This window comes from Balaenoptera ricei, chromosome 20, assembly GCF_028023285.1.
Source record: "Balaenoptera ricei isolate mBalRic1 chromosome 20, mBalRic1.hap2, whole genome shotgun sequence".
Classification (NCBI taxonomy): Eukaryota; Metazoa; Chordata; class Mammalia; order Artiodactyla; family Balaenopteridae; genus Balaenoptera; species Balaenoptera ricei.
In genome coordinates this window covers 63,214,022-63,241,450 of record NC_082658.1, presented here as the reverse complement: position 1 = coordinate 63,241,450, position 27,429 = coordinate 63,214,022, and the positions used below count along the sequence as shown (strand labels likewise).

General features: G+C 60.7%; 1 protein-coding gene across 4 annotated transcripts in view; it reads right to left on the bottom strand.

Annotated features, from left to right (window-relative positions):
* TOM1L2 (target of myb1 like 2 membrane trafficking protein) overlaps nt 1-27,429 on the bottom strand; it is an 81,966-nt gene that overhangs the window by 12,891 nt on the left and 41,646 nt on the right. For all 4 annotated transcript variants that reach the window (XM_059908811.1, XM_059908812.1, XM_059908813.1 and 1 more), the window contains exons 2-11: nt 25,785-25,869; nt 19,690-19,768; nt 16,941-17,090; nt 12,958-13,092; nt 11,633-11,767; nt 9,888-10,004; nt 5,142-5,275; nt 3,163-3,211; nt 2,731-2,854; nt 1,260-1,377 (exon numbers count right to left, since the gene is read on the bottom strand). In XM_059908811.1, the coding sequence (XP_059764794.1) occupies nt 1,260-1,377; nt 2,731-2,854; nt 3,163-3,211; nt 5,142-5,275; nt 9,888-10,004; nt 11,633-11,767; nt 12,958-13,092; nt 16,941-17,090; nt 19,690-19,768; nt 25,785-25,869 (1,126 nt within the window). The remainder of the gene's footprint in view (nt 1-1,259; nt 1,378-2,730; nt 2,855-3,162; nt 3,212-5,141; nt 5,276-9,887; nt 10,005-11,632; nt 11,768-12,957; nt 13,093-16,940; nt 17,091-19,689; nt 19,769-25,784; nt 25,870-27,429) is intronic.

Below are 27,429 nucleotides of genomic sequence, written 5' to 3'. Positions count from 1 at the left end.
GTCTGGCTGCAGCTGAAGCCAGGAGGCCTGGGTTCAAGCACAGCCCAGCCACTCACTCCCTCTGGGGTCTGGGACTCTGTACCACCTCCATTTCCCTCTGTTTAGGAGGCATTTGTAAAGCTCAAGGACAGGGTGTCAGAGGGCCCGGAACTGCTTGGAGGGAGAGGCTAGATAGAGGCAAAGGGGTCATAATTCTCATTTTAAAAGCAGCGGCCTTGGCTTCCCTGGTGGCACAGTGGTTAAGAATCCGCCTGCCAGTGCAGGGAACACAGGTTCGAGTCCTGGTCCGGGAAGATCCCACGTGCCACGGAGCAACTAAGCCAGTGCGCCACAACTACTGAGCCTGCGCTCTAGAGCCGGCGCGCCACAGCTACTGAGCCTGCGTGCCACAACTACTGAAGCCTGCGTGCCTAGAGCCCATGCTCCGCAGCAAGAGAAGCACCGCAACGAGAAGCCCATGCGCTGCAACGAAGAGTAGCCCCCGGCTGCCGCAACTAGAGAAAGCCCGCGCACAGCAACGAAGACCCAACGCAGCCAAAAAAAATAAAAAATAAAAAAATATAATAATAAAAAAAAAGCAGCAGCCTCAGTGGCATCTGACAAGGAAGGTGGTCTCCCGGTCTGGGGTGAGGGTCTGTCACTCATTGCGGGGTTGTCTTCCTCTGCTCCCCGACTTCTTTTGCTGTATCCATTTTGAAAGCAGTTTCTGCTAAAAGGTGCGTGGGGCCCTGGGCTTCTGGTCAACCTGATGAGTCCTGAGTACGGGACTCAAAGAGCTGGATGCGTCAAGATGCTGGGTCCCGGGGGAGGTGGTCAAAGGCTGAACAGAAAGCTCAAAGCAGGTTCCAGGGAGATACAGGGGGCTGTGTGTTTTGGAATCAACTCCCCTAATTCCACAGGGCTCATCTTGGCCAGAGCCCCCGTCAGGAAAGACGCTGCTCGCACCCCACGGGCGAGGAACCAACTCGGTGCCTGCCTGCCCCACCTCGTGCCCCCAGCTCCTCCTACAGACGAAGTTTCGGAGGCAGCAGCAGCGCGGGGGCAGGGAGAGCAGGGAGAGCAGGGAGAAACCCGCACGGCCGCCCGGCTCCGGGTGCTGGCCTCCACTCAACAGCTGTGTCTACCGCCAGGTCCCGGCAACCGGAGTGGAAAGGCCTGGCCCCAGTGAATAAAAGGCCCCTTTGTGTTGCCCGTGGGCCCAGGCCGGGGTCAGCCCCGCCCAGCGTCCTCTGAGACCCACCGGGAGGGTCCCCACATACGTCTTGCGCTGCTCGGCCGAGGAGCTCCCTCTGGTCTGGGTGAACATGTCAAAGCCGTCCCGGGGGTGACACTGCTGGAGCGAGCTCAGGGTGCCGCTGACACTCTCCGCGCCCAGGTCTGTGCAACAGAACAGAGGAGGGGTGGGCGATAACAAATGTGGGCCTGACCTTGGGAAGAAGCCACCTGGTGGGCTGAAGTCCTGGGGGGGCAGAAGGGAGCGAGAACAGCCCCCGACCCCCCCAAGCCGCTCCCGAATGAGGGCGAGCGGCGAGCAGGCGGGCCATGCAGGCTCCTGCCCGCGCCAGGGCGCCCCTGGGAGCCGGTCACAGAGGCCACGGGCCAAGGTCACTTATGTGACAAGTATTTCGTAGGCGCCCGCACGGCCAGAGCTCGACCCTGACTGGACCACGGTGACTCTGGCGCGGTTCCTGGCCTCAAGGGGGTACACAGAGTAGGGGGACAGACAGCAGCACAGAATTAGGTGGAGATACGGGCGGGGGACCGGAAACTGCCACAGGAGCGGGAGGGGGCTGGGCGGCGGGCAGAGGGGGCGACGCGGGAAGGGTGCTGGCGGAGAGACGAGTCTGCTGAAGAGGGTCACACGCAGGCAAAGGAGCCGATGGGGAAACACTAGACCTTTTTAAAGCAGGGGCAGCAGAATCCAATCTGAATTTTAGGTATTAAGCCTGGTGGCCACACGCTGGGTGGACTGAAGGCAGAGAAAGAGAAACAGTGGCTACGGATACATGAGATGTCGAGAAGCCAGAATTACAGCAGCTGCCAGGGCACTAAGTAAAAGCTTGACTCAACTGAAATGAGATGAAGGTACAAACATAAATATTAAGAAAACAGAAGCGCAGGGTGGAAGACAGCATTTTGAGAGCATCGTGCTGACTGGTTATGTAATACTGTGACTCCCTCTGTCCCAGACTGGGCTCATCCAGCCCGGGTGGGGCATCCAGAGTCACGGACACACATTAAACTGAACAAACTGCGAAAAAATGGCATCTTTTGTTTTAGGTTTCAGAGGATGGCGCACACTCGCCGATGTTAGTTCAAGGAGAGCAAACCCCTTCCTGTTGGCAAGCCCAGGGCAGACGTCACCGATCAGCCACGGACTCTTCCAAGCCCCACGTGGCCTCTGCATCCTTCCTGGGCCCACGTGCCAAGCACCCAAGGAGCTGACACCTACTTGCCCCCCTTGGCCTGGTGACATTGAGAAGGAAATCACTCCAGCCACAGAGAATGTGCCACATACAACACAGCGGCCACCTTTCTTCAAAAAGCCAACAGCTTCCGGTCCCTCGGACCACCCCGCACCCCTGCTTTCCAACACGCGTTCAAACTCTAAGTTTAGGGAACAAGCCTTGAGCTGAACTGGCACAGCAGGACCCGGGCACACGCTGTCCCACGGGTCCCCCACAAGGCCGGCAGCGGGTGGGGGCGGGGGGGCAAGTCTGGGACACTCACCCAAGCCCGCGAGCTGGGAGGAGAGGGAAGACGGGGGCACCGTGCCCCCCACGGTCGGGCTCACCACGGCTGGAGACCCCGGGCCCAGGTCGATGAGGTTGTCCTCTGTCACTTCGCTCAGCACCTGCTGGGCAGGAGGTGGGCTGAGCCCTGGCCCGCGTGCTGGGCCCCGAGGGGAAAGCTGGCAGGCACCACCCAGGGTCCCGGGTGGGCTGTTGTGAGTTACCCCCCCCCCGCCCCTCCCCTCCCCCATCTAAGGGACAGCAAGGTCCCGGGGGCTTCTTTGCACCCTCCCGCCAGGGATGTGCCTGCCGGCACCTCCTCAGAGTCCACCCACCAGAGCTTGCTCTCCCATCGCCCGAATATTTTAACCCCAGGAGACCCCAGGTTTCCCGGCCTCCAGACAGGTGAGAATTCTGAAGGAATACTCACTCCATTACTGGCATTTTGAACGGATCGGCCTGACCTGTATCGTTCGAACCTAACGGGGAAAGGAAAGTGGAGTAAGGAGAGAGAGAGAGCGCCTGGGACACGGCATCGCGAAGCTCACTGGCCTGGGAAGCTCCTGGGGCCCGCGGGCCCAGAGGCCAGCAGAGACCCAGGCTCTGGGGAAGGAGAACCACCGGCCCATTTGGGGGGCCGGGGAGTGGGCAACCCCCAACACACAACTTTGCCCTTCCTGCTGCTGCATGGGGCTCCCCTGAGGGGGGATCAGCCTCCCAGCCTCCCCAAGGGCACTGCAGGTGCGGGCTGGCACATGCAGGAGGCCATCGTAAGCACCCCCAGGGCTCCTCTGGGCCCTGCAGGGGAGGCTGGGTCAGCCACCTTCCCTGGGGGCGCCTCAGATCCAGAGGAGAAGAGCAGCCCCTCCCTGTTGGGCAGCTCTGTGGCGGAGTGACGAGCTGAAGGGCTAACTTGCTAGGGGAAGGGGTGGGGCCCAAGGCCGGGCACGTGGAGGAGGAGGGCAGGCACAGGCCCCAGCAGCTGCGGGAGGGTCGGTCAGCCAGGGCCCACGCCCGGCCAAGGACAGACTCTCCTCTCCAGCACCCAGGTCGTTCTCTATCAGGTGGGGACCAGCATGGCAGCCCCAGACACCACAGGCTAAGAGGCCGCCAAGAGACCTCCTCCAGCTGGGGATCTGCTGAGACTCCCTGCTCCACGTCGGTCTCCCCGTGCGCTGGGGTCAGCACCTGGTGAGCAGGGACCCCCAGGGGGACAACCTGGTCAGGCCACCCGTGGGATGCAGTTTATCCTCAGTGGTTGACAAGGACAGCAATACTAACCCACCTGAGGTTCTCATGCGGGAGCACCTTCCCACGCCCTTGCTGACCATCAGTCTTATCAAAGGCTCTCTGGCCGGAAGGGCACCTCAGGGCTGCCGGCCCCGGACGTTGCCTCTGAATTGCTGTCACCCCGTGCCAGAAAGGGCTGAGATGGGTTTAACAGGTGAAAAGCTCAGCCTGTTTACAGTGGAGACCCTGGCACCGCAGGGCAGGAACCCGGGGCTCTGGCGCTGGGAGTTTAGGCCCCCGGCTCTGTTCCTGTGCTCCCATGGCACAGGGGGCCCCAGACGGCCCCACATTCCTCCTGTGGAGGGCTCGTCATCTGTCGGTTGGACACAGGGCCACCCACCGCTGCTGCCATGGTCGAGCTGAGACACAGCCCAGAGCTGTGGCAACCACAGCAAAATCCCCCTCTAAGGCCCAGATGCGAGCATCTGTCACCCGGACCCTACGTGATGCCAGGTCATCAGACCACGAGTCAGCAGCCCGGGGGCCCAGACATCATCCTTAGGAGCAGAAGCCTGGCCAGGCCAAGGCGCTTTCTGGGGCAGCCCCGTCAGAGCCATCGATGGGAACCCGCTCGCCACCCCCCTGCCTGCTGAACGCTGCCTGGATCACACACCTTTCTCCCTGAGGGATGGCTCTGGGAAGGCAAAAGAATATGCGCGTTTGTTACCTCGAACCCGAAAATGATTTGGAAAAACAGAAAGGCGTGTCTCTCCCAGCACTCACACCTGCCTGCTTCCACGCTCCACACACGCTGGCGTTGGCAAAGGAAGGGAAAATCTCTTTTTTTAAAAATGGGAAAGAGGAAATCTTTTTTTTCCCTGGTAGAGGTTTCTCCCCCTTAATCCTTTTCAGATTCAGAGGATCTTCAAAGGAGCAGGTGCAGGAGCGCAGGGTCCCCGAGCCCCATCCTCCCTCCTGGGCTGGGGTGACAGGGGCCAGCCCGAGGCTTGTGAAGGGCAGCGCCCGACTCTGCGGCACGTTCCTGCTGCTGGCTCCCAGGAGAACGAGAAGCACTTCCCCGTCCTGGGAACAGGTTGGCGTCTCCGAGGAGTATTTTCCGCCTCTACTCGGCACGCCACCCCCCCGCACCCCCACCAACCCCCCCGCGCCGGCTCCCACCTCTCGTATCGGAGGAAGACGTTGTTGAGGTCGTCGTTGACGTGCAGCAGCTCCTCGGTGACCTCCTCGTTGCACACGCGGGAGATGAGCTCCACGACGCGCTGCTGCATGGCGCGGCAGGTCCTGTGCAGCTCCTGGGGACACAGGTCTGGCTACCGCGGGTGCCCCTCGTTCACACTCTACTTGCTTTGCCAAGACGTGTGCCAGTTCGTAAAGCCACACGGGCCCAGGCTTGTCCACAAAGCCGGGCGTGTGCGGGAGGCCAGGTGGACCCCCGCCCCGCCCACCAGGCGGTGCCTCCTGATGGACAAACGTCCGAGCGCACACTCTGCTGTGTGCAGAGTACGGGTTTGCACAAACCGTCTGGGAAATCTAAAAACGTGACTCTCTGCAGTTGCTTGTTCTCTTCAACAGGCCGTGCCAGACGCCGCCCTATCACTTGGGGCAGGATGCCCCATCCTGTGTGTATCCTCACGCATCTCACCCGCCAAGGCTCCCTGCGCGCTATGAACACGCCCTGAGCCCGCACCGCCGCCCCAGACTGCCTAGAGCGCCCCGGGCTCCCCTTCACCTCCAGTAGGCGAACACTGGCTCCCGACCACCCCAGACGGCGAAGCCCCCCCCAGAGGAGGCTTCACGGAGGCGCCGCCAGCCCGAGGAGAACCAGCCCCTCAGCAGACTGCAGGGAGCGTCTCAAGCACCCGGCACACACGCCCGAAGCACCAGTAGCACCCGCGGGGAGAGGCCAGGGCTGGATTCAGTCTCCCCCCAGAGCCCAGCCCCTGCTGGGTGTGGCGGCCAAGGCAGCAGCAAGCAGCCCCGACCATCAGCTGTCTGGGGGTCCGGCGCCCTGGGCTCGGCTCTCCCAGGGTGGGACGGGGGTGCTGGGAAAAGGTGAAGCCCTGCCGATGGCGCTGGGCACCACCACGGCAGCCAGGGTGGCTCTGCTCTCATCTGTCCGGACACTGATGGGTCTCTGTAGAGTCTCGCTCATGGAGGAGGCGTTCCATCACTTTGCAGAACGTTTGGGAAGCGCTAGGTGGTTTCTGGGGCCTTGCCTGGAGGAGGGATGAGGCCCGAGGCCGTGCACTGGGGTCTGGCTCCCATGGCCTTCAGCTGGGGCAGAGGGGGGCGGGACATCCCCCACCCGCTGGCAGGGCCTCGTGTGCTCTACGCCTGGGTTGGCACCCAGGGACCCGCCACGGAGCTTCGCCTAAACACGGCCCGGATCAGGGGTCTCCAGGGGTCTCTGCAGAGAGGAGGTTTCACCTTCTCCTTGCTTCAACCTTTTAAGTTACTGTCTTAAAAAAATTAAACAGGAAGAAACGAGAAGAGATTGCGCGGGAGAGGAGGACCAGAGCATGAAGGTCTGTGCCACCACAGACACCCACCGGCTGCCTGCGGGCCCTCCACGCGGTCACCAGCAGGCAGACCCTACCTGCCTCCAAACCACCCGGACAGGCACCTTCTTCTGGTCCTGAGAACGGACAGCCAGGGCCTGCCCGGCTTGCCCTTCCCGCCTGGCAACAGCTGGGACAGGGACTTCCTAAACGCAGACGGTCTCAGTCTGGCCTCTGGGGTCTGGTTCTCAACAGAGGGGAGGGCGGCCGGTCACTGCTCTTGGAGCAAAAGCCCTCCGTCCACCAGAAGACTTTGTAAAATGTCCTTTTTCTGTCTAATTCGTCCCGATGCCTGTATCTTTTCTTCAGGGGACATTCTCCTCCCCACCTTGCAAAACAATCTTTTAATCATCTTTCTGGGTCTCCTCTGAACCCTCTCCAAGTTCTAAGGAGCAGGGAGTAAGGCCCTGAAGATCTGCTTTCTACAGCTGCAAAGGAGACAGGAGGGAGACAGAGTCTTTGTCGAAGAAAAAGGGGGAAATAATGAAGCTGAACACATAGAATAAACTAGATTTCTCTATAGGAAATGGTCCTGGCCCTCCTGGTTTTTGTTGAAATGAGAGGCAAGAAGCAAGAGGGGCTAAACCATCTGCTACTTGAAGACACAATGTGGGATGGGCCTCCTTCGTCAGCCGAGGGATGGCCGTGAGGGACGCCCATCCTGGGCGTCACTGGATTAATCACGCGTTATCACTAACTGCAGACAGAGCTGGAGAGGCTGATCTGGGGGCGGCGGGGGCACGGCCGCCGGCATCGGGAGCTTTAAAGATTCCCAAGGCCAGACTCCCAGGTGCAGCCAAGGGCATAAGCTCCAGCAGACAGAGATGCAGAGCCTCAGGACAGGGAAGACGCGGCTGGACAGCCCGTGAGGGAGGGAGACGGAGGCTGCAGGTTCCCCAGCGCTGCCCCCTGCTCAGAACCACCGGGACACCCGAGGGAGGGCGGTCGACAGCCTGCAAGCACGTTAGGACCTGCTACGCGAGGGAGGAACTTGTGTCTGCTCCAGCGGGTGGAGCAGACAGACCGGGGCTGCAGGCACGGTGTGGACGGGCTTCCATCAGCCGCTTCCCAACCGTCCCACGGGGAGAGATTACTCCAGGCTCCGAGTCACCCGGCTCATCAGCGGCCAGGCCCAGAGGTGAAGCCAGGGATCCCTAAGGCGCGGCTCTTCCTGCCCTGTCGTGCTGCTTCCCAAAGCCTATCCAGGTCATGTGTTTGGAGGCGGCCTGTTGCTGAGGATGTTCAGAAACAAGGCGGCACCAGGGATCAGCACAGGGTGGGGCTGGACAAGCCGCCTCCCAGGTCTCTCCCAGCCCAGAGAGGGAAGCTGCTGTGCTCCCTCTGGGGCCCCGCCCCCCCTCGCCCACCCTGCCCGAGTTCCTGCCACTCTGCGGGCCGCGGCTGAGGCCACACCTGCAAGTCCTGTGCGAAGCACAGGAAGCCATCCGGACGCAGCCGGCCAGGATGCTGGTCGGCCGCCGCAGCGGCGCGCCCTCCCACCGACACCTCCCGTTTCCCGCTTCCCATTTCCTCCCAGCAGTTCACACTCAAATCCGCAGCAGTTCCTGTGGGCGCGAACACTTGGGCTGGTGACAAATGCATTTATTTCCACTTTGAGCTCTGGGTAGCTTCTGCCCTGAGCATTCTGGCCACCTCCAGCTCGAGTGAGGGGTCCCGGGGCACAGTCTGATCCCATCCCTTTCCAAGCAGACCGTGGCGCTTTCCCACGTGCAGCCCCGACCCCTGGGAGACCCTGCCCGGCTGGCTCAAGGAGCGAGGCCAGCGGCCAGGACAGCCGTGTCTGCTCACAGACCTGACGGCTCCCGAGTCTCTCGTGCCGAAAGGACAGCCTCCCACTGGCACCCAGAACCATTCTCTCTGTTTGACGTATAAGATAGCAGCGAGGTCGGTAGGCTTGGAGTTGGAACCAGACAGAGGGAAGGGAAACGTCACGGGAAGCAACCTATTTTTGAAAACTGTGAGCTGACGCCAGGAGATCAGGTTCTGTTTGTCTTGGCTGATGGGCTTGTTTGAACACACACGCACATGCAGAGGTGTTGTGCTGTCTGGTTGGCCCTGGCTGTCCGCAGGGCTGGCTTTGTTCTGCTACGCCTGCTACCAGGAGCTCAGCTCTGTCCACTGCAAACCCCTGTCAGCAAGAATTCTGGTGCTGACACAGCACAAAGCTGCCTCAAGAGGCCCCTCAGTTCCTGCACTGTTCCTGGACTGACCTCAGATTCCTGCGCCTTGGGTAACGCCTGGAAGAACCCCGCAGACCGCAGATGGAGGCCGACGCGGCACTGATGGCGCGCCTGGAGCTGGGCTGCTGCGGGCACTGGTCGCTCGGCGTCCAGAGCAGCCGGAGGGCCCGGGCCCAGGTAGGTAGGCTGCCCGCTGTGAGCTCCTCCAGAGCGGGGACCACAGCCCACACCTTGGGCAGGTCTCCCCCACCCCCACCCTCACCCCCTTAGGGGCCGGAAGAGGGCACGGCAAGCAGCTGCTTGGGACCAGGCCACCTGGGAAGCACGCCCTCCCGGAGGACAGCAGCCAGTGTGGCCCTCAGGGGACCAAGACCGGCCGCCCCAAGGGGCAGGCGTGGGAGGTGCTCCCCGCTGGCCCTCACATTTCACGGCGTCCTCTCCACCCTCCGGGGGGGTGCTGCTTCTGCGGGCGGGGCCGCTGCCACTTCCCACCGATGCCAGAGTCTCTGAGACGGTGTCAGGAGAGCTGGGCGCCAGCTCTGGGCCTGGCGGACCTGGGGCAGGAACCCTGCAGGCCAGCTCTGCTCCTGGACCCCTTTCCGCCTGGCTCCCAGACCTGCAGGTGGCCGGTGAGCCACAGAGCCTCCGGAGCCAGGACGTGGGCCACCCTGGCCGGGGACCCTCAGCTTCACCCCAGAAGTCCCAGAAGCGGCTCCCACGAGCAGGAACAGCTAGCGGTCCCTGCATGTTTGTGACGTCATGTTGAACAAAGCGACACATAAAATCATACACCTGGTATCATCTCAACCCCATCTGAGATAAACATGAAAAAACGTCTGAAAGAAAATACATCAGAACACCGACAGTGCTTATCTGCGGACGCTGGGGTTAAAGACAACTATTTTCTTCTTTGTACTTCCGTTTTCTTTCGATGGGCACGTATTTTGCAACTGACATTTTACAATGAGGAAAAAACTTTTTTAAGGAGGATAAAGAAGAGAGCACCTGGGACTGGCCTCTGACCGCCTCCAGGATGCGTGGGCTGGATGCGGGCCTCCTCGGACTCGGTCCCTCTAGAGGACGGGCCCCGAACCCCATCCCGCCCCCCCCCCCCCTCCGTGTGTCCCTGGCCCGGAGGCCCTCACCTGCAGCAGCTCCAGATCGGACGAGTCCTCCTGCCCGGGGACCATCTCCGTTAGCATCTCGGACATGACCTTTGTGTTTCCCCGAACGACGTCCAGTTCGCTCCGCAGCCTGGCGATCTGTGGGGGCCGGGGGAGGCGCGGGGACGGGGTCAGTGAGCCTGCAGCAGGTGGACGCGGCCCGGCTCCGTCTGCGTCTGCGCACAGGGGGCGCCGGCAGCTGGCAGCTGGGAGCCCCGGGATGCGGGGGCAGTGCCGGGTCAGAGCGTGGGGAAGTGAGCCTCTCAGGCCCCGTTTCTGCTCCTTCATGTGGTGGAGAGCGTGGCCCCCAAGGCCCCTGCGGGTCTGGGGTCCTCGACTAGGAACCTCACAGTTGCAGGCTCTGGCCCGGAATCGAGGCTCCAAGCACAGCGGCCCCTGAGCCGTGCCTTCTCCACCCGCTCCCCATCCAGGGGTGCCTGTCCCAACTGCCAGCCCCACAGAGCTCCCCAGAGCCAGGACCCGGGCTGCCTCTCCCGCAGCAGGGACAGCTCTCTGAGCCTGTGTCCTCACCTGTGCAAAGGTGACCTCACAGGCCAGCCGTGGCCATCCAGGGGCACACCCCGCACTGCCCAGTTGGGTCTGCCTTCTCTCTTCACCGCATTCAGCCCCCTCTCGTCCTGCCCGTGTCCCCTCGTCCATCCCAGACCCTCCTTCCGACCGCTCCCGAGCTCCCCCCGCGCAGACGGCCAATCAGGGGAGGGTCTCGGTGGCCGTCCAACTGCAAACGCGTCCGCCTTCCCTCTTCCCAGGGCCGCCTGGGAGGCCTGGTGCCGGCTGTGGCGGGGGCCCAGGAGGGGCAGAGCTAGTTTCAGCTGCGGCCTCCGCCTCCTCCCCACTCCGGGGGTCCCAGGGGCCTTCATGCCGCTGCCCAGCCGGCCCATGACGCCCGGCGGGCAGGAGAGAAGGGCCGCCGCCCGGTCTACTGACAGGAGACCGAGGTTAAGCGACCCGGCGGAAGCCTCCCCGGGAGCAGCGGACTGAGCCCAGGCCTGTCCGATCCCAGCCCCCCACCTGCCTGGCCGCCCCCTCCTCGGGGCCCCCAGAGCGGAAACGAGCACACACTCCGCTAACCGGACACAATCGCTTGAGCCCGCTGTTTAAATGAGGTTCCATAACATGACACTGTCACAAATAATAAATGAGAATTTAAAAAACAGAGACAGTGGATGGATTTTCTTTCAAGTCTGACCAATGCTCACTTTTTAACTAATGGAAATTCTATAGATTCGTCTAAAGACTCGTCTCCAGACTCCTCCAAAAGAATCCAGGTTGGCACTGAGGCAGCATTAGCTCCCCAGGAAATAACTCGGGGAGACTGGGCGTTGCTCGGGACGCAGCAGGACTTGGTCCTTCCTGCAGGCTCCGCCCTGGCCCAGGCTGCCTTCTCGCAGGATAAGTCTAAACCTCTCTGAGGGACACCCGAGGCCCTTCACAACTCCGCTCGCTCCGGTCCTGGGCTTTTGGCCTCACCTCCTGCTGTGATTCTCGCCAGCCCCGCCCCCGCCCCACCCACCTGCTGTGCCCCGAGCCCCCCACCTCCCACCTCGAGTGACCACCGCCCTCGACAGTGCGCCCTCAGGAGGGCCGGGCACTTGCACCCGTGTCGCCAACACCCCTCACAGGGCCCGTCTGGGGAGGCCTCCTCTGTCTCCTGGGAGACCGAGGGCAGCGGCCGGCGCACCTGTGGCCCCAAAGCGAGCACGTACCTGCTCTGAATTGGCCGTGATGGGGCCCGCAGCGCTCAGAGCCGGGGCCTGCGGCGCCGAGGAGGAACCGCTGCTCGTCCTCGGCTGCGACTGGGACCTGGGCGTGGCGGTGGCTGGGTCCACCTCTGGGACGCTCTGCACGGCAACGACAAAGCCTTCTGTCCGCCTGGGCCGCCTGGGCAGTGGCCTGGCACTGCCCCCGCCCCCCCCCCCCCCCACCTCTCCTCCCTCCACGAACCTCAGACACCGAGGCGGGCCGGAGAGGCAGCCCCCAGCGCAGCCTGTGAGGGCTCTGGCCACCCTCCCACTGTCAGGACCACCTCGGGATCGAGGGGAGGGCCTGCTAGTAAGTTTTCTAATCAGGAACCCCCGTTTGGCACCAGAAGGTTACTTTTTGGCCTTTATAAGTGGACTAATATAAAGAGTAATGATGCAATTTACTGAACGTTCTTCGTAACTGCAGGAACCAGCACACTGCTCTGTGTCACAACTCGGAGAATAAAACAGGCTTGTTTACTCCACGAAGTGCAGCAAGTGGCTTGGAGGGATCACGTGAGAGAAACGCTAGGAAAGCCCAAGTCCTCGTGCTTCCCTCTGGGCCCCTCGTGGCCCCTTGAACGTGAGCTGTGCCCAGGCGGGAGGCCTGCACGGCACTGTCCCCCAGAGATGGACAAACGGGGCCGTGGCAGAGGGAGCTGGGGTGGGCGCCTCTCCCAGACCCTGAGCCTCCGGCTCTCCCAGGGCAGGAGAGGGCCTGGCTGCCCCCGAAGAGGAAGGACGGCGTTGCCTGGGCACCTTCCCTCCTGAAGCCGCCAGTATGTGGGAGCGCCCTCAGCGGGCCCTCCCGGGGCTTTGCATCCCAAGGCTGGCGGGAGTCGAGGGTGACCACTCACAGCCCAAAGTAAATTTTAGATCCATTTGACTTGTCCCGTTGAAAAACCCAGGAGCAGGGAACCCGCCAGCCCGTCGGCGTTGCCGATGTGGAGGTGGGGCTGCTCTGGCCGCCCTGGGGAGATGCGGTCCCCACACCAGACGCCTGGGCTCGGGAGAGCAGGTGCCGGGACCCTCCCAGGACGGCTCCACCCTAGCGGCCATCTCCATGACAGCGTCCGCACTGCTCCTTTGTCACCTTCTCCCACAGTCGGGGTGAAAACTGTGGCGGGGGGGGGTCCCTGAGCCACCAGCCACCAGCTGTCTCTCTCCCGCACCCGCTCGTTATCAACAAGAAACGCCCTGGAGCCCTAAGGAGGCTGAGGACGAGCTGAATAATTCAGAGGCTGTCTCTGCAACAGGCCCTCGGGGACGCGCCGGCCGCCGAGGCTCACCCGCTGGGGTGTGTGTATCGGGGACAGCGCGTCCAGGTCGGCCATGGGGAACTCCGTGCCCTTCCTCTTCAGCTCCTCGTACGCGTGCACGACGCCCGTGAGGTCAGGGCTGCTCCGGAAGGCATCGGCCCACGCCTGGAGGGGAGGAGGGGGCCTGTTAGGGGCGCCGGGGCGCTCAGGGCTGCCGCCCAGCCACGCTGCTCCTTCCTGCCAGCGCCACCAGGCTGAGCACGAACGAGAGCAAAGCACAGCTCTCAGCCCAGCGTGGGGCACATCCTAGAGCGGAGACGGAGCAACCACACCGAAGCACGGGGCTGAGCCCAGGAGATGTGCCCGGCAACGTGCGGCTGGAGAGGCCGCGCCCGCAGGACGCGCGGGGACAGCGGCGTGGCCCCCACGCTCCACGCGTGAAAGTCCAGGCTGAGCCTAGTAGGTCAGGGAGCCGGGGTCCACACTGCCCGGCCGCCCATCTGACGGGCGAGGTGACTGCGGCCAGGGCAGGAGCACCTGCGCTACTCACAGCGTCGGCAGACAGGCGCCCGTGTGGGACAGTCCGCTGGGAAGCTCGGCCACTAGGTTCCGTTACGTAAGACACAACACGGGGAGGAAGGAACACATATTTCAATAGGCTGTCGCTCGTCTCTGATTCAAGGAACGGTCAAAATTTATTTTTAAATTCTGTTCTTTGGAAGCTTTAGAAGGTATCAAAACAAGAAGTGCCTCCAAAGGGCACCCCCCCAAGAGGGGCCCAGAGGAGGAGGAAAGCCGTCCTGTCGGCAGCTCTGTCGCTGTCTCAGGGCCCAGCTGCTTGCCCCCATCTCTGACCAAGAGAGCAGTTTCCAAAAAGCCTCGTTCAGTTCGGCCGCTGCATCTCACTGACCACAAACCCTGCCGTGAGCCCGGCCTCCCGGGGCCCGCTCATCCAATCTGCACATGCAGGGACTTGTCCCCGCGTCAGGACAGCCCCTCGTGGTCACACCTCCTCCCGGACGCTGGTGGGGGGGCGCGTTTCACAGCCCGAGGGGAGGCGGGCAGAAGCAGGCGTGGCAGTCAGCTCCTCCTGGAGCCGCCTCCGGTCTTCGTTGCTGCGGGAGGACAACAGCTCCAGGGGAGCCCTTTTAACTTATGCCGCCTTCCACCCGCACCAGGTCTGACATAAGAAGACCACGACTGTTCTCTCCAGTCGGCGGACACTTCTTGGGCACCTGCCCAGCAGCTATCAGCAGGCCCCGTGGACGGCCCCGCAGGGGGTACGCATGCCCAGCTGACCAGTCAGGTCTCCTGCTCCAGGAGCCTGGCCCGGGGCCCTCGGAGGGCTGGGCTGCTCTGTGGGTAGAGGTGGGCCCTGGGTCGCACCCACATGCCAGCCCGGACCAGGGAGCAGGGAGAGCCTGCCTGCTGGGACGGCGCGGACACTCAGGAGAAGGTCTGTCCCCTCCCTGGCCGTCACCCCGGGGTTCTGGGGAGCCTGCCTTGCCATGACCGGCACTGCTCTTCGCCTAGGCAGCTGGGGTTGGCACCTGCTATTTAACCAACCAAGCAGTCCTGGCTAATCGCCCCCGTCCTGCGCGGGGCCCCTGTGCAGTCTGGGTGCGGGGCTGCTAGCAGAGTCTGTGTCCACGGCAGTGCTCTCTCCTGACCACGCCCCTGACGCCGGCACCTTGGGGGGAAGCACAGGGCAGGAGATGCCGTGTGCCTCGGGCACCTTCCAGGCCGGTGCCCACACCTGTGCCCCCCACCCGCCGAGTCTCCCGGGGCACAGAGAAGGCAGTCAGACAGCATTTGTCAAGTCAGAGCGAACGTGGCCTCACCGATGCGAAGCTTCCTGCTGCAGGGACAGGGGAGGATGGCCACGCAGGCGGCCAGCGGACTGAGGCGATGGTGACAGCGCAGGAGCCCCTCTAGACGGCTGGCCCCGCTGAGAATCACGACCCTGCCCCGGGGGCCGCGGCCTCGGGAGGTCTGCTTCCCCACGAGAAGCCAGGGAGCGGCAGGGCGGGTGCTGTCAGAGCAGAGGGCCTGTCCTGGGAGCTGCGGGTCAGCATCACAGCGCCCGCCTCTGCCCTATGCCTGGCCCCGCCCGCCCGTGCCCACGTGTCAGGGGTTGGAAGGCCCAGAGGGCGTTCCGATCTCCTTTCCCCTGGATCGCACACCAAAGGACGGGCTAAAACCTTATGCAGACGTGAGCCATTTGCTCCAGACCCCTCAAGTTTCGACCAAGTTTTAAATCATCCAATTTCAGATCAATAAACAATTGCTGATTTAAACAATGGGTTCCGCTCCCTGGACAAAAGGAGGCTGCTGTCCCATCCTGCTCGTGCTCCTGGGCTTCTCACTCACAGGGACAGGGTCTCGGGAGCTGCCCATCCACAGAATCTGCTGCAAGCCCGGCCGCCAGCTCCCTGCCACCTCCTGAGAACACGGCCCCCCCGGCCCCTCCCACCCCCCACCATCAGCTCCCCTCTTCAGTGGAAAGAAAGAGAATTTTTAGACTCTACTGTGGGGGGAGTGCGGGAGGCAGGGATGAGGTCCCTCCACCAGAACCATGTCCCTTCTGTCCCGGAACAACCCCAGGGAGGGGCTGAGGGTGGCGCAGAGTGGGGGGATGTCCCACAAAGGGGACGTCACGGGAGGCCCGCCCTCTGGATGGGCCCCCTCCTCCCGGGCCACCGGGAGCCCTGTCCCTTCCAGAAGGGCCTGCTGCATCTGGCACGCTGGCCTCTTGAAGGGCAGGGCCCCTTGAGCACACGAGCCCGAGGGGGTGTCTTTCCGTGCGGCCCGGGGAGGTGGGGCGGCAGGAGGGCAGCCAGAGGACACGGCTGCCTGGCTGAATGGAGGGATTAGGGGTGGAGGGGAGGGTGGAGGGGAGGGGGGAGGGACGGGCATCCTGACTTCACAGCGGCCCAGACGGCGGCAAACGTGCACTGGAAACGCCAGCTCTGTGGGCCACCCTGGGACCACGATGCCTGGGGTCAGCCTTCTAGGAAGGCGTCAGAGGGACGGTGGGTGGGGAGCGAGGGGGCCGTGCAAACTCCAGCACCTGTGTCCCCACAGGCACGGGAGACTTCGGAAAAGCTGCAGCCCTTGCCCTCCCAGGGGATCATCAGACCGTAACTTTTCATTTTAAAAGCATATTCAACATGGAAATAACATCACCTTCTTTCCAAGACTGGTTTAAAAAGGCCGACGGGACGCAAAACCTCTGTGCACCCGTCAGACGGGCTACGAGGAAGATGACGGCGAGGACGTGGGACACTAGGACACCTGCTGCTGGCGGGGGGGGGCCGCTGGCGGGGGGGCGCTGCGTGGGAGCAGCCTGGAGGCGGCTCCTCCAGCCCCAGCCGAGCCTTCGGAGGAGGTGGCCCCAGCCGACACCCTGACTGCACCCTCCCGAGAACCGCCCAGCTAAGCTGTTCCTGAACCCCTGGTCCACACAAATTAGGAGGTAATAAACGTCTGTTGCTCTAAGCTGCTAAGTTTGGGGTAATTTGTTACAGGACAGTGAATAACGAACACGTCCCAAAGTGTCACCTGTGCTCTCGATACTCCAGGCCTTTGCACACACTGCTCTCTACCTGCCCCGCCCCTTGCACTCTGACCATTCCACCCAGCTTGTCACCCCTCAGGGTTCAACAGAATTGTCACGTCCTCAGTGAATCCTGAACACCATCCCCACGACCCCAGAGTTGGCCCCGCCCTGTGGCACGTGGCCCCGGCACGTGGCTCCGTTAGGCTCCAGGCCTGCCCCCCATAGGCAGCCGAGGGCCAGGCACCCGGACACAGCCAGCGACGGCCAGGAGAGCCACCGCTGAGGGTGTCATCTCAGCGGGATGAGGGTAAAAAACAAGTGTTTCTCAACAAATATTTAAACCCAGAAGCACCCATTCTTTCCTCCAAATGATGGGGAAGCGTGAGGACTTGCTGATGGGAGGCCCCGCCTTCCTCTCTCCCCACGGACCAGCCTAGGGGAGCCGCCGACCCACCTGGATGAGAGCCAGCACCTTGTCCTGCACGATGGTCGGGGGGCTGCTCTTGGGAGAGATGATTTTGACCAGGACGCCGTCGATGAAATCCCGGTTGGCCACGAGGACGTGGAAGCGGTGGCCACAGTTCTTCACGCACGTCTCCAGCACCTGATGCGGGCGGGATGGAAACAGAGGTCACCCCCAGGGGCCAAGGAGACGCTGCCCACGCTCCCCACTGCCGACCATCCTGCCGACGGGCTCCTCCAGAGGCAATCCGGCAGGACACAGGTGGCCCCTTGCTGGCTGGGGTCTCTGGGCCTGCACAGCAGTCGGGCGGCACCGGATCCACACGAGAAGGGTACTGGGGTCTCAGCGGGGTCAAAACGACCAAGCATCCCTGGAAACGAGCCTCTGGGTTGGTGGCGACAGCCCGTGGACGCAGGCCCTCCCGGGCGGAGGCCACTGGAGCAACCTGCACTGATGGTGAGTTACTGGACCTGGTCGTGAGGAGGGGAATGCCCCACATGGCCGCACAACCCTGCTTCCACAACTGAGACCGGCAGTGACCCGGGTCTCCCACCCCCATACGCGGTTTGTGGCCTTGGCCACATTCGAATCAACTCTGCCCCTCCTTCCTCGTCCGGAAAAATAAGTTACACAGGCCTCGGCCACTAGAAAAGCACAGCGCTTGTGGGTTCTGACCAATGGCCAGCGCGGGCTTGAATCTCAGGTCCGCTTTCAGGGCCAGTCTGTCTGAGCTCAGCTTCCCCGCCTGCAAAGTGGGCGCGAGTGCCCCGCTGCAGGGCTGCAGTTAGGGTGAGTGTGTCTGAAGCGCAGACCTGCCTGGCGGGCCAGTGCAGGAGGACGTGTCATGGGGTTACTGTCCTGGGCCCCCACTGCACGAGCGAGGGGCCTTGAGCTCACAGCACCCAATGGAGGGTCCCTCCAGCTTCGCAGGCAGCTCTCCGGACCCCGTAGCTCTCTGGAAACCCCCTGACCCGGATGATGAGCTGGCCCCTCCCACACCGGCACCCAGGCCACAGCTGGCTGGTGGGGGCTGCCTCCACGGAAGGACGTCACCAGCATCAGGGGACACTGCTGGCCGCCTTGCTTGTCCTCATTCGCCTAAACTAACAGACCACTGGTGACCCCAGGCAGCCACTCTCCGGGGCTAGGGTCGGACAATGGGGCTTTCCCTGGACAAAGCTCGGTCACGGAGAAAGTTCCTAACAGTGATGTTAGGACGCGACTGCATGGCTGACCCAGGGGAGACCCTTTCATGTCATACGTAATTTCACTCCATCCTCACAACTCATTCACCCTTTTTAAGTGGAGGCTGTTATCCCCTTTTTTTTTCAGAGTTAAAAGGCTTAGAAGGTGAAGAAAGGGGTGTAGGTACAAATTGCTGGTCAGGCCAGAAGCAGGACGGGACCCCCTGCAGCCTCCTCTAAGCCTCCGCCTGCCCTGAGGCGCAGGGCCACCCTCCTCCAAGATCAGTGAGTGCCTCAGACGACAGGCAACCTCTGCCACGCTCTCGTTCCCTCATTCGGTCCTTAAAATGCCCTGGACAGAGGCAGTGGGGCCGCCCGGCAGAGCAGGAGCTGTGGAAGAGCCCCCCGGCTGGCAAGCCCGCTGCAGGCTGCTCTGCCAAAAAGGCAAATCTGTCGCTGTGGGTTGTTGGGCCTGAAGCACGGTGGGAATTTTCCTGAACGCAGCTAAGGCCCGCGGAGTAGGCAAACGGCGCCTCCAAGCAATCAGAACCACACTAATGCCTGAGCAGGAAGCCCCAAACCTCTGACCAACTCCCCTTGGTGGGGGCAGATATGAAGTTAAAAGGCCCTCAGGAAGCAGGAGGACTGTGATGGATGAACAGGGTTAAGTTCAAGGACAAGACAGAGAAGCCACAAGAGCAGACGTGAGCCCGGGCAGTGTGTGCCAGGCTGGGCCTCCAGCGGACGAAAAATGGGTCTGCACCTTTCACAAATCTCCCAAAGGCATCACAGGATTTGCAGCAAAGGCCTGACCACATCAAAATAAATAAATACTTAGGAATAAATCTAACCAAGGAGGTGACCTGTTACAGTTTCTATTAGAGGAACATGTCGTGGCCTGGTTTTTGCCACATTTGAAAAAATGTTAGATTTCAAGACAGAAATAACACCTGAAGTTGTCCCTTTTAATTTTCTGACATCTGAAAGATGGGCAAAAATCTGGTCTGTCCCTTCCTGAAAGGAGTCACTTGCTGACTTTCCCCAGACCCTCTGCGGCGATATTCAGTTTTTATCCCATGATCCAGTCAGCACCTCACTAGCTGTGAAGTCTGGGCAAACCTCTGGCCTCTGGGCCTCTCCGAGCCTCAGTTTCTGCATCCGTAAAAGCGGATGATGAAACGTATTTGGGAAGGTTTCTGGAAGCATTTGAGTTAACATCTGAAGAGCTAGCCTAGTCTCGGGCAGGTGCTCGGTGGAAGTCGGCACTTTTACAAGGAGGAAGCTGAGCCCTAGAGAAGCAGCTGGCCTCAGTGCCTCACAGCAGGCTGCTGGCCACCGGGGACCCACGCCCAGGCCTGTGGCTTCTCTGCTCTGGGCTTCCACACCGGACAACACTGCCCGTGCCGCGTCCCTGCTGGCTCACCGTCTCAGAGGGTGGGAACACTGGGGCGGCAGCAGGAGGCACAGCTACCCCTAGCAGAGCTCACTCCAGGCTGTCCCCCAGCTGCGGCTCCCGGACGCTCTCCCGCCCCGGGGGAGGGCCGGGGGGCACTCACCGTCAGCGCCAGCATCACCTCTCGGTAGTTCCGGTTCCCGTTGAGCCGCTTCTTCAGGGCTCGAATGGCATCCTTTGGCCTGGAGAATAGACATATGCAGATGCTGCCAATCCCACCGGGGCCCCAGCCTACAGAGTCAGGGCCACTCGTGCCAACTAGCATGTACACGAGGTTACTTGCTACCACCTGTTTGTAAATGTGAAAGACTGGAAACAAACGAAATGTCCATCAGTGTGAATCAGGTTGAATTGAATTGTGTTTATCCATACAACGGAGTACTATGCAGCTGCACAGAAGAATAAAGACACTCTTAACGCACCAAAGATACAGACTAGCGTCGTCTGCAGAGCAGGGCAGAGGGGACGCAGCCATGTGAGTTACAGGAGGACAAGGAATGCCCAGCGCACACATCTTTGCCAGGAGGGGACCCTGGAGGGAGCCGCCCTGGGGAGGGCGCCAGGGCTGAGGAGGAGGGGCTGTTCCCCAGGTCGCAGGCTGCAGCCCTCTTGAATTCCACATCACGTGCGAGTATGATTTACCCAGAACAATAACCAGCCTGCCGCTGCTGGGTTCACTGAAGGGAACTCGCCAGAGAAACACAGGCGAGAACGGCCAGGTCCCTGTGCAGACCTGGATGTCCAGGTTCTAGGCTCTGCGGAACTCCTTTTTCCCTGAGAAAACTGAAGTCAGTCTGCTCAAAACCCTGGGAGTTGTGTGTTTTAGGTACCAGATCTGAGCCCGCTTCCGGGGGCCCTGTAGGCAGAGCTGCAGGGGCCTCCAGCTGACAACAGCTCCGTCACGCCGGCTGTCTGCTCCCAGTACACACGCCTCCTGAAACCACAGCCACGCTGGGAGGCGGGTCTCCAGCCAGCCCCTGAGGTCATCTCCTAGGCGCAGTGCCCGTGTCTAAGGGTCCCCAGGCGCCCATGGCCCGCTCTGGGGAACCCCACCCTCTGCTATCACAAGTGGGCTCCTGCCGCCCACCCATCAGCAGGCCAGCATAATCTGGGTCTTTCCTAAAGTGAAGGTTCATAAATTGGGGCCTCCTATTCCGACAGTTTGGAAATACAATCTATTTACCAGGACTTCCCTGGTGGCACAGTGGTTAAGAATCTGCCTGCCAATGCAGGGGACACAGGTTCAAGCTCTGGTCTGGGAAGATCCCACATGCCGTGGAGCAACTAAGCCCATGCGCCACAACTACTGAGCCTGCGCTCTAGAGCCCGCGAGCCACAACTACTGAGCCTGCACTCTAGAGCCCATGCTTCACAACAAGAGAAGTCACCGCAATGAGAAGCCCGCGCACCACAAAGAAGAGTAGCCCCCGCCTGCCGCGACTAGAGAAAGCCTGCAAGCAGAAAACAAAGACAAAAAAAAAAAAAATCCTCTCAAGAAGTGCGTGAGGGAGCTGGGGAAGGAGAGGGGAGCAGCTCTGCCAATCAGCCCAATTTCAACAGAAACACACAGAAGCAAGGCGAGGCTTCTAGAAGGAATAAACAGACCCGAGTCACCTGAAGCATGGCTTCCCTGCGGGACTTCTCGGCTCCCTGGGGAGGGGTCCCTGCCAGGTGTGTTTGCAGTGTGGCTGCAGTTCCCAAACGGGGGTGCTGATTTCTGCAAACACGGGACTTGACAGGCTCTCGGCTTCGAGGACTTTGTGGCCTGGGGCTGGTGAAGGTCAGCAGCCGCCGGCCAGGAGCGGGGACTGATTTCCTCTGTCTCAAAGGCCCCGCCGAGCACGCTCTATCCCTCCTCTTGAACTCCACGGGGCACTACATGGGAAGAGCCTCCCAGGGCTCTGCTCACTCGTGACTCACGGAGCTCCCGGGTTGGGGCGGCGTGCGGTGGCGGGAAATCAGAGAGGCCGCAGGCTCCCGGGTTAGAGAGAAAGTGAAAATCCACCGAAAATCCATCGGGGAAGTGCTGCTTGAGAGGCACTGGGGAGCACCAAAGCGAGTATTTCTCTCTCTCCCCCGGGAAGCAGCCTCGGAGACAGAATCAAAGTCCTGTCAGAGGACCCGCACAGCAGCCGATCAGACGCAGAGCAGGAAACTGGGAGAGGGGAGTGGGGTGCTGGAGCCCAGCAGAGCAGGAAAGGGCCCCAAGCATGGGGAGAGGTCGGGGCCGCGGGAGCTGGACCCCAGACCCAGAAGAGACCTTCTCTCTGGTCATCCTGAGCCCACCTTGTCCTTCGGCTCCAGAACTGCCACCTCTGAGCTGCTTCCCACTTACACCCCAGGCGGGCGCTGCTGCGCCCCGCCCACCCTGGACACCTCCTCTCCTCCCGGCCGCCCCCTCCCAGCTGTTCCCTTGCTCCGCTGCATTTATCCAGGGCTACCCCAGTTTAGAGGCTGGGGCACAAAGAGTCCATGAGCTGGGGAAGGTCCAAGATGGTCATGAAAACGACCAGGTCAGGGGATCCTCACCAGAGCCGCATGTCAGAATTGCCTGAAGGGCATTTACCTAATCCACGTGCCTGCTGCACCTAACTAGGCAGGTCTGGGTGAGGCCCGGTAAACAGGGTCTAAAACGTCCCGGGGAGGTTATCTAGCCAGGGCACGAGGGGCAGCCATGCAAGGCCCCAGGCCGGAGGTGACCCCAGCCTGGGCGTTAGGGCGAGCCCAGGGAGGGGCCTGCAGGACAGCTCACCAAATCGGCGCCCAGCAGGACCGTCTCCCAGAGGTGGGCTCCGAATAAATAAAGGAAGCGCAGACAGAGCTCCCGTGCTGGAGCCTTAGCCCCTCCTCATTAAAATGGTCTGGCCCTGCCCTGTCGGGCTGGAGGGCGCTGCCTGAGCTGGTGTGGGCCGGGCACAGGGCGGGGCAGTGAAGCCACGAGCGAGCCACTGCCGGGGCCCACTTTATACCCGAGCGGACCGAGACGGGAGGGGAACCCACCCAGGGTCACCCAGGCCCCTGGTCCCTCTCTCCTGCCCTGCCATGCACCCACCTTGCCCGCTGACCCCTGGGCGGCTGCTGGACCCCACCTGGATGCCCCTCCCCAGGAGCCTGGCACTGGCCTCCCTCGTGGAGCCAATGTCGCCCTGGGTCACGACCCCCTTCGTCCTCAGGCCGTGAGTCCCCAGGGACTTTGCCCACTTATTCTCTTACCTCATGAATGTGTCCAGGTGGTGGGGACGTGGCCATAAGGAAGACAGATGCCTGCCTCAGGGAGCTCGGGGCCCGGGGCTTTGGGGACGAGGCAGACACTCCCTCCCACACACATCAAAACACGCGAGTTTGAGCTGTGATGAGCCCAAGTACAATACGGGCTGTGAGGGGATCACACAAGGGGGGCTTATCCGCGGGGCGTCGGGACAGGGAGAGGGCAGGCTTCCTCTCATTCAGGAAGAGGCCGACAGCAGAGGCCAGGACCCTCCCTCGACAAGGCAGGGGGAGGGGCTGGGCTCCAGCCCCCATGGGACGAGGACGCTCCGTTCTGACACGTGTGCATGTCCCTGCGCTTCCTGGGGACCCGCAAGCTGGGCATGAGTGGGAGGTTCACGGAACCAAAAGACCAGCGGGGCCAGAGAGATGCCAGGAAGGTCCATGGGTGAGGGAGGAGCTCGGTGTGGCAGACGGAGGGGCGGGCGACATGGGCAAAGGGAGCTGGAGCGCCCAGCCCGGCGGGTGACCCGGAGGAAAGCTCAGCTGGCCGGCCTGAGCCACCTTCCGGCCTCTGGTCCAGACGCCCCCCACCCCCAGACGCCCCCCCACCCCAGCCGCACTTCCCACTTCCTCCCCTCTGCACCCACGGCCTCGGCTGCCCGTCCAGCACCCACCTCGGCCTCCAGAGGCCGCGCCCCACCCATGGGCTCAATAAACGTGGACAGCTGGACCCACGAGCGTCTGAGGGGCCGGGGGCGGGGCGGGCAGGAAGGAGCCTGGGGGCTGCGGGGTTAAAATGCCTTCTCCCCAACACATCCCGTCTCCTGCCAGGACTGAGCTGGCTGGTCGCCCGCAGCTCCCCTCCCAGAGGGCTCCCAACCTGCTGCCCCCAGGGCGGCCAAGCCCTCCACCCCTCCCGCCAGCGTTGCTTCGGAAGGGCTTGAACCTTAGCTGAACCTCCGACCCGGCCTGCTGGGCCTCGGGATGCAGCTGCCCCGAACCTTGGATTATCTATCCTGTCTCTCCTCTCAAGTCCACAGTGCAAATTCCACTGGCTCTGCCTTCAGAAATGCTCAGACTCTCATGGCTTCTCACCCCCTCTACTGCCACCCCGGTCGAAGCTGCCATCGCTTCACACCAGGGTGATCGTGACAGCCCCAGCCCGGCCGTCCTGGGCACGGCAGCCAGCGTGGTCCCTAAAATGAACCTCAGGGACTTCCCTGGTGGTCCAGTGGCTAAGACTCCATGCTCCCAATGCAGGGGACCCAGGTTCAATCCCTGGTCGGAACTAGATCCTGCATGCCGCAACTAAGAGTCCACATGCTGCAGCTAAAGATCCTGAGTGCTGCAATTAAGAGCTGGCGGAGGGCTTCCCTGGTGGCGCAGTGGTTGAGAATCTGCCTGCTAATGCAGGGGACACGAGTTCGAGCCCTGGTCTGGGAAGATCCCACCAGCCGCAGAGCAGCTGGGCCCGTGAGCCACAATTACTGAGCCTGCGCATCTGGAGCCTGTGCTCCGCAACAAGAGAGGCCGCGATAGTGAGAGGCTCGCGCACCGCGATGAAGAGTGGCCCCCGCTTGCCACAACTAGAGAAAGCCCTCGCACAGAAATGAAGACCCAACACAGCCATAAATAAATAAATAAATAAATAAATTAATTAAAAAAAAAAAAAAAAAAGACCTGGAGGAGCCAGATAAATCAAAACAAAAAAAAAACTATAAAAAAAATAAAATGGGGACTTCCCTAGTGGTCCAGTGGTACAGAATCCGCCCTACAATGCAGGGGACGTGGGTTCGATCCCTGGTCAGGGAGCTAAGATCCCACATGCCGCGGGGCAACTAAGCCCGCCGCCTCAACTAGAGCCCGAGTGCCACAAACTACAGAGCCCACACCACAACTACAGGAGAGAAAACCCGCGTGTCACAACTAGAGAGAAGCCCACACACCACAAGGAAATATCCTGCATGCCTCAATTGAGACTTGATGCAGCCAAAAATAAATTAAATAAATAAATAAATCATAAATAAATCTTTAAAAATAAATAAATAAGATGAAACTCAGACCAAGTGGAAGCCAGGGTCCCTGCCTGGATCCCGGCCCCGCTGCTGTCCCTCAAACACGACAGACCCCCTCTGTCCTGGGACCGTGCGCTGGGAAGCCCTTCCCTGGCCTGGGCCTCACACCTCCGCCCCTCGAGCCACCTGGGCCAGGCCCTCCTGGGTGGCTTGTTCACAAGCACTCACCCCCAGCTCTTCCTCCCCGCCGTGTCACCAGCTGAGCAGGGTGCGTGGTAACTGTCCTGCTCATGGCACAGGGGAGGGACTCCGTCTCTCCCGTCCCTGCTGTGCCCTCAGTACTCGCTCTGGGACCCGGCACGAGGTGGTCACTCAGGACATGTTTGTTGAATGAAGGCAGGGCCAACCGTCAGTGGCTGGTCCCCAGCCTCCATGTGGCAAGGCCAGTAAGGGCAGCGCCAAGGCCAGGGCTGCCCAGGTCTGGAGATGGTTTAAGAGGGTGTGGCTACCGTAAATTCCATTTTTATGGTGTGGACAGAGGGCCACACACCGACTAATTTGGAAGCAGTACACATGGAATGTACCTGTGATGCAGAAGAGGACGTAAATACAGCAGCAAGAACAGGCCCAGCAGCGCAGGGGTGGGGGGGCCTGGGCCTCGCAAGTCTTCCCCGCGCCCCGCCTTCCACTACACACCCCAGGGGCTTCTCCCTCCTGGGGCTCCAGCCAGTCCCCAGGGCTGCGGAGGGCAGGAGGTGGGGATCAGGCTGCAAGGGACCCGGAAGCCGAGCAACGTCATTCCCCTTGTGATTGAAAGAGGCGGTCACTGCTCTGACTCTGAGTGGGCGGGCGGGCGGTGGACGGAGGGGTGAGGGAATGAGGAGCACCACTTGTCAGATGTCAGGGCAACAGGCTGGACACAGACTGACTCGAGTGGCCCGCCACCCGCCTGCCCCGGGCGGGGGACACGCACCCTTCCTCCGTCTCGTTGATGATGTCGCAGATCTCCATGTTCAACGTCCAGTCCTCGCTCTGTAGGGAGCCGTCTGTAGCCTTTTCTGCAAATTCAGAAAGAAAACTGGCTTACACTTCTCCTGGAATAAGGACCCCGGCAGGAAAGAGGAGGGACCCGGACCCACCCCATTCTCCCACCAAGCAGACGGGCTGAGCCGACAGCAGCTCTGGGTGCTGCTCCCACGAGAATACCTGGGAGGGGGGCCGAGGGCTGACTCCTAACGCCGCCCTTCATTCACCAAACTCCCATGAGCTAGAACTCTTAGAAGAAAACGCAGGGGAAAGGCTTCATGACATCCGGTGTGGCAATGATTTCACTCATGGATGTGACACCAAAAGCACAGGCAACAGAAGAAAAAATAGATAAACTGGACTGCACAAAGATTTAAAACTTTCTGTGCATTAAAGGACACAATCAACAGAGTAAAAACGGAGTGACCTACGGAATGTTAGGAAATATTTGCGAATCTGAGAAGGAGTTAGTATCCTTTAGAATAAATAAAGAAGACCTGAACAGACATTTCTCCAAAAAAGGTATACAAATGGCCAAAAAGTCCATGAAAAAAGAAGTGTTAAATATCACTAGTCATTAGGGAAATGCAAATCAAAACAACAATGAGATACCACCTCACACCCACTAGGATGGCTGCTATCAAAAAACACAGAAAATAGGGACTCCTCTGGTGGTCCAGTGGGTAAGACTCTGCGCTCCCAGTGCAGGGGGCCCAGGTTCCATCCCTGGTGGGGGAACTAGATCCCACATGCGTGACACAACTAAGAAGCCCACATGCCGCAACTAAAAGATCCCTCGTGCCACAACGAAGATCCAGTGCAGCCATAAATAAATAAATAAAATATATATTTTAAAAATCCAGAAAATAACAAGTGCTGGAGAGGATGTGGAGAAACTGCTTGTGCACTGTTGGTGGGAATGGAAAATGATATAGCCCTTATAAGAAATATGGCAGGTCCTCAAATTATCAAAAAGAGAACTACCATATGATGCAGAAATTCCACTTTTGGGTATACACCCAAAAGAGTTGAAAGTAGGATCTCAAAGAGATATTTTCACACTCATGTTCACAGCAGCATTATTCACAATAGCCAGGAAGCAACCCAGGTGTCCAGCCACAGATGATGGATAAACAAAATGTGGTAAGTTCACAAAATGGAATATTATTCAGCCTTAAAAAGGAAGGAAATTCTGACACCTGCTCCAACATGAATAGAACCTCAAGGATATTATGCTGAGTGAAATAAGCCAGACACAAGAAGATAAATACTGTATGATTCCACTTATTTGAGCTTCCTAAAGTAGTCAAATTCATAGAGAGAAAGTAGAATGGTGGGTGCCAGAGGCTGGAGGCAGGAGGTGGTGAGTTGCTGTTGAATGGGGACAGAGCTTCAGTTTTGCAAGACGAAAAAGGTCTAGAGAGTGGTTGCACGACAGTGTGAATGTATTTAACACTTAAAAATGGTGAAGATGGCCAATTTTGTTATGTGTGTTTTAACACAATTAAAAATTAAAAAAAAAAAAAAATCCCCCTAAGGTAGGCATGATTCTCTCCCACATTTAGAAAGAAGGAAGTGAGGCTCAGAGGTGG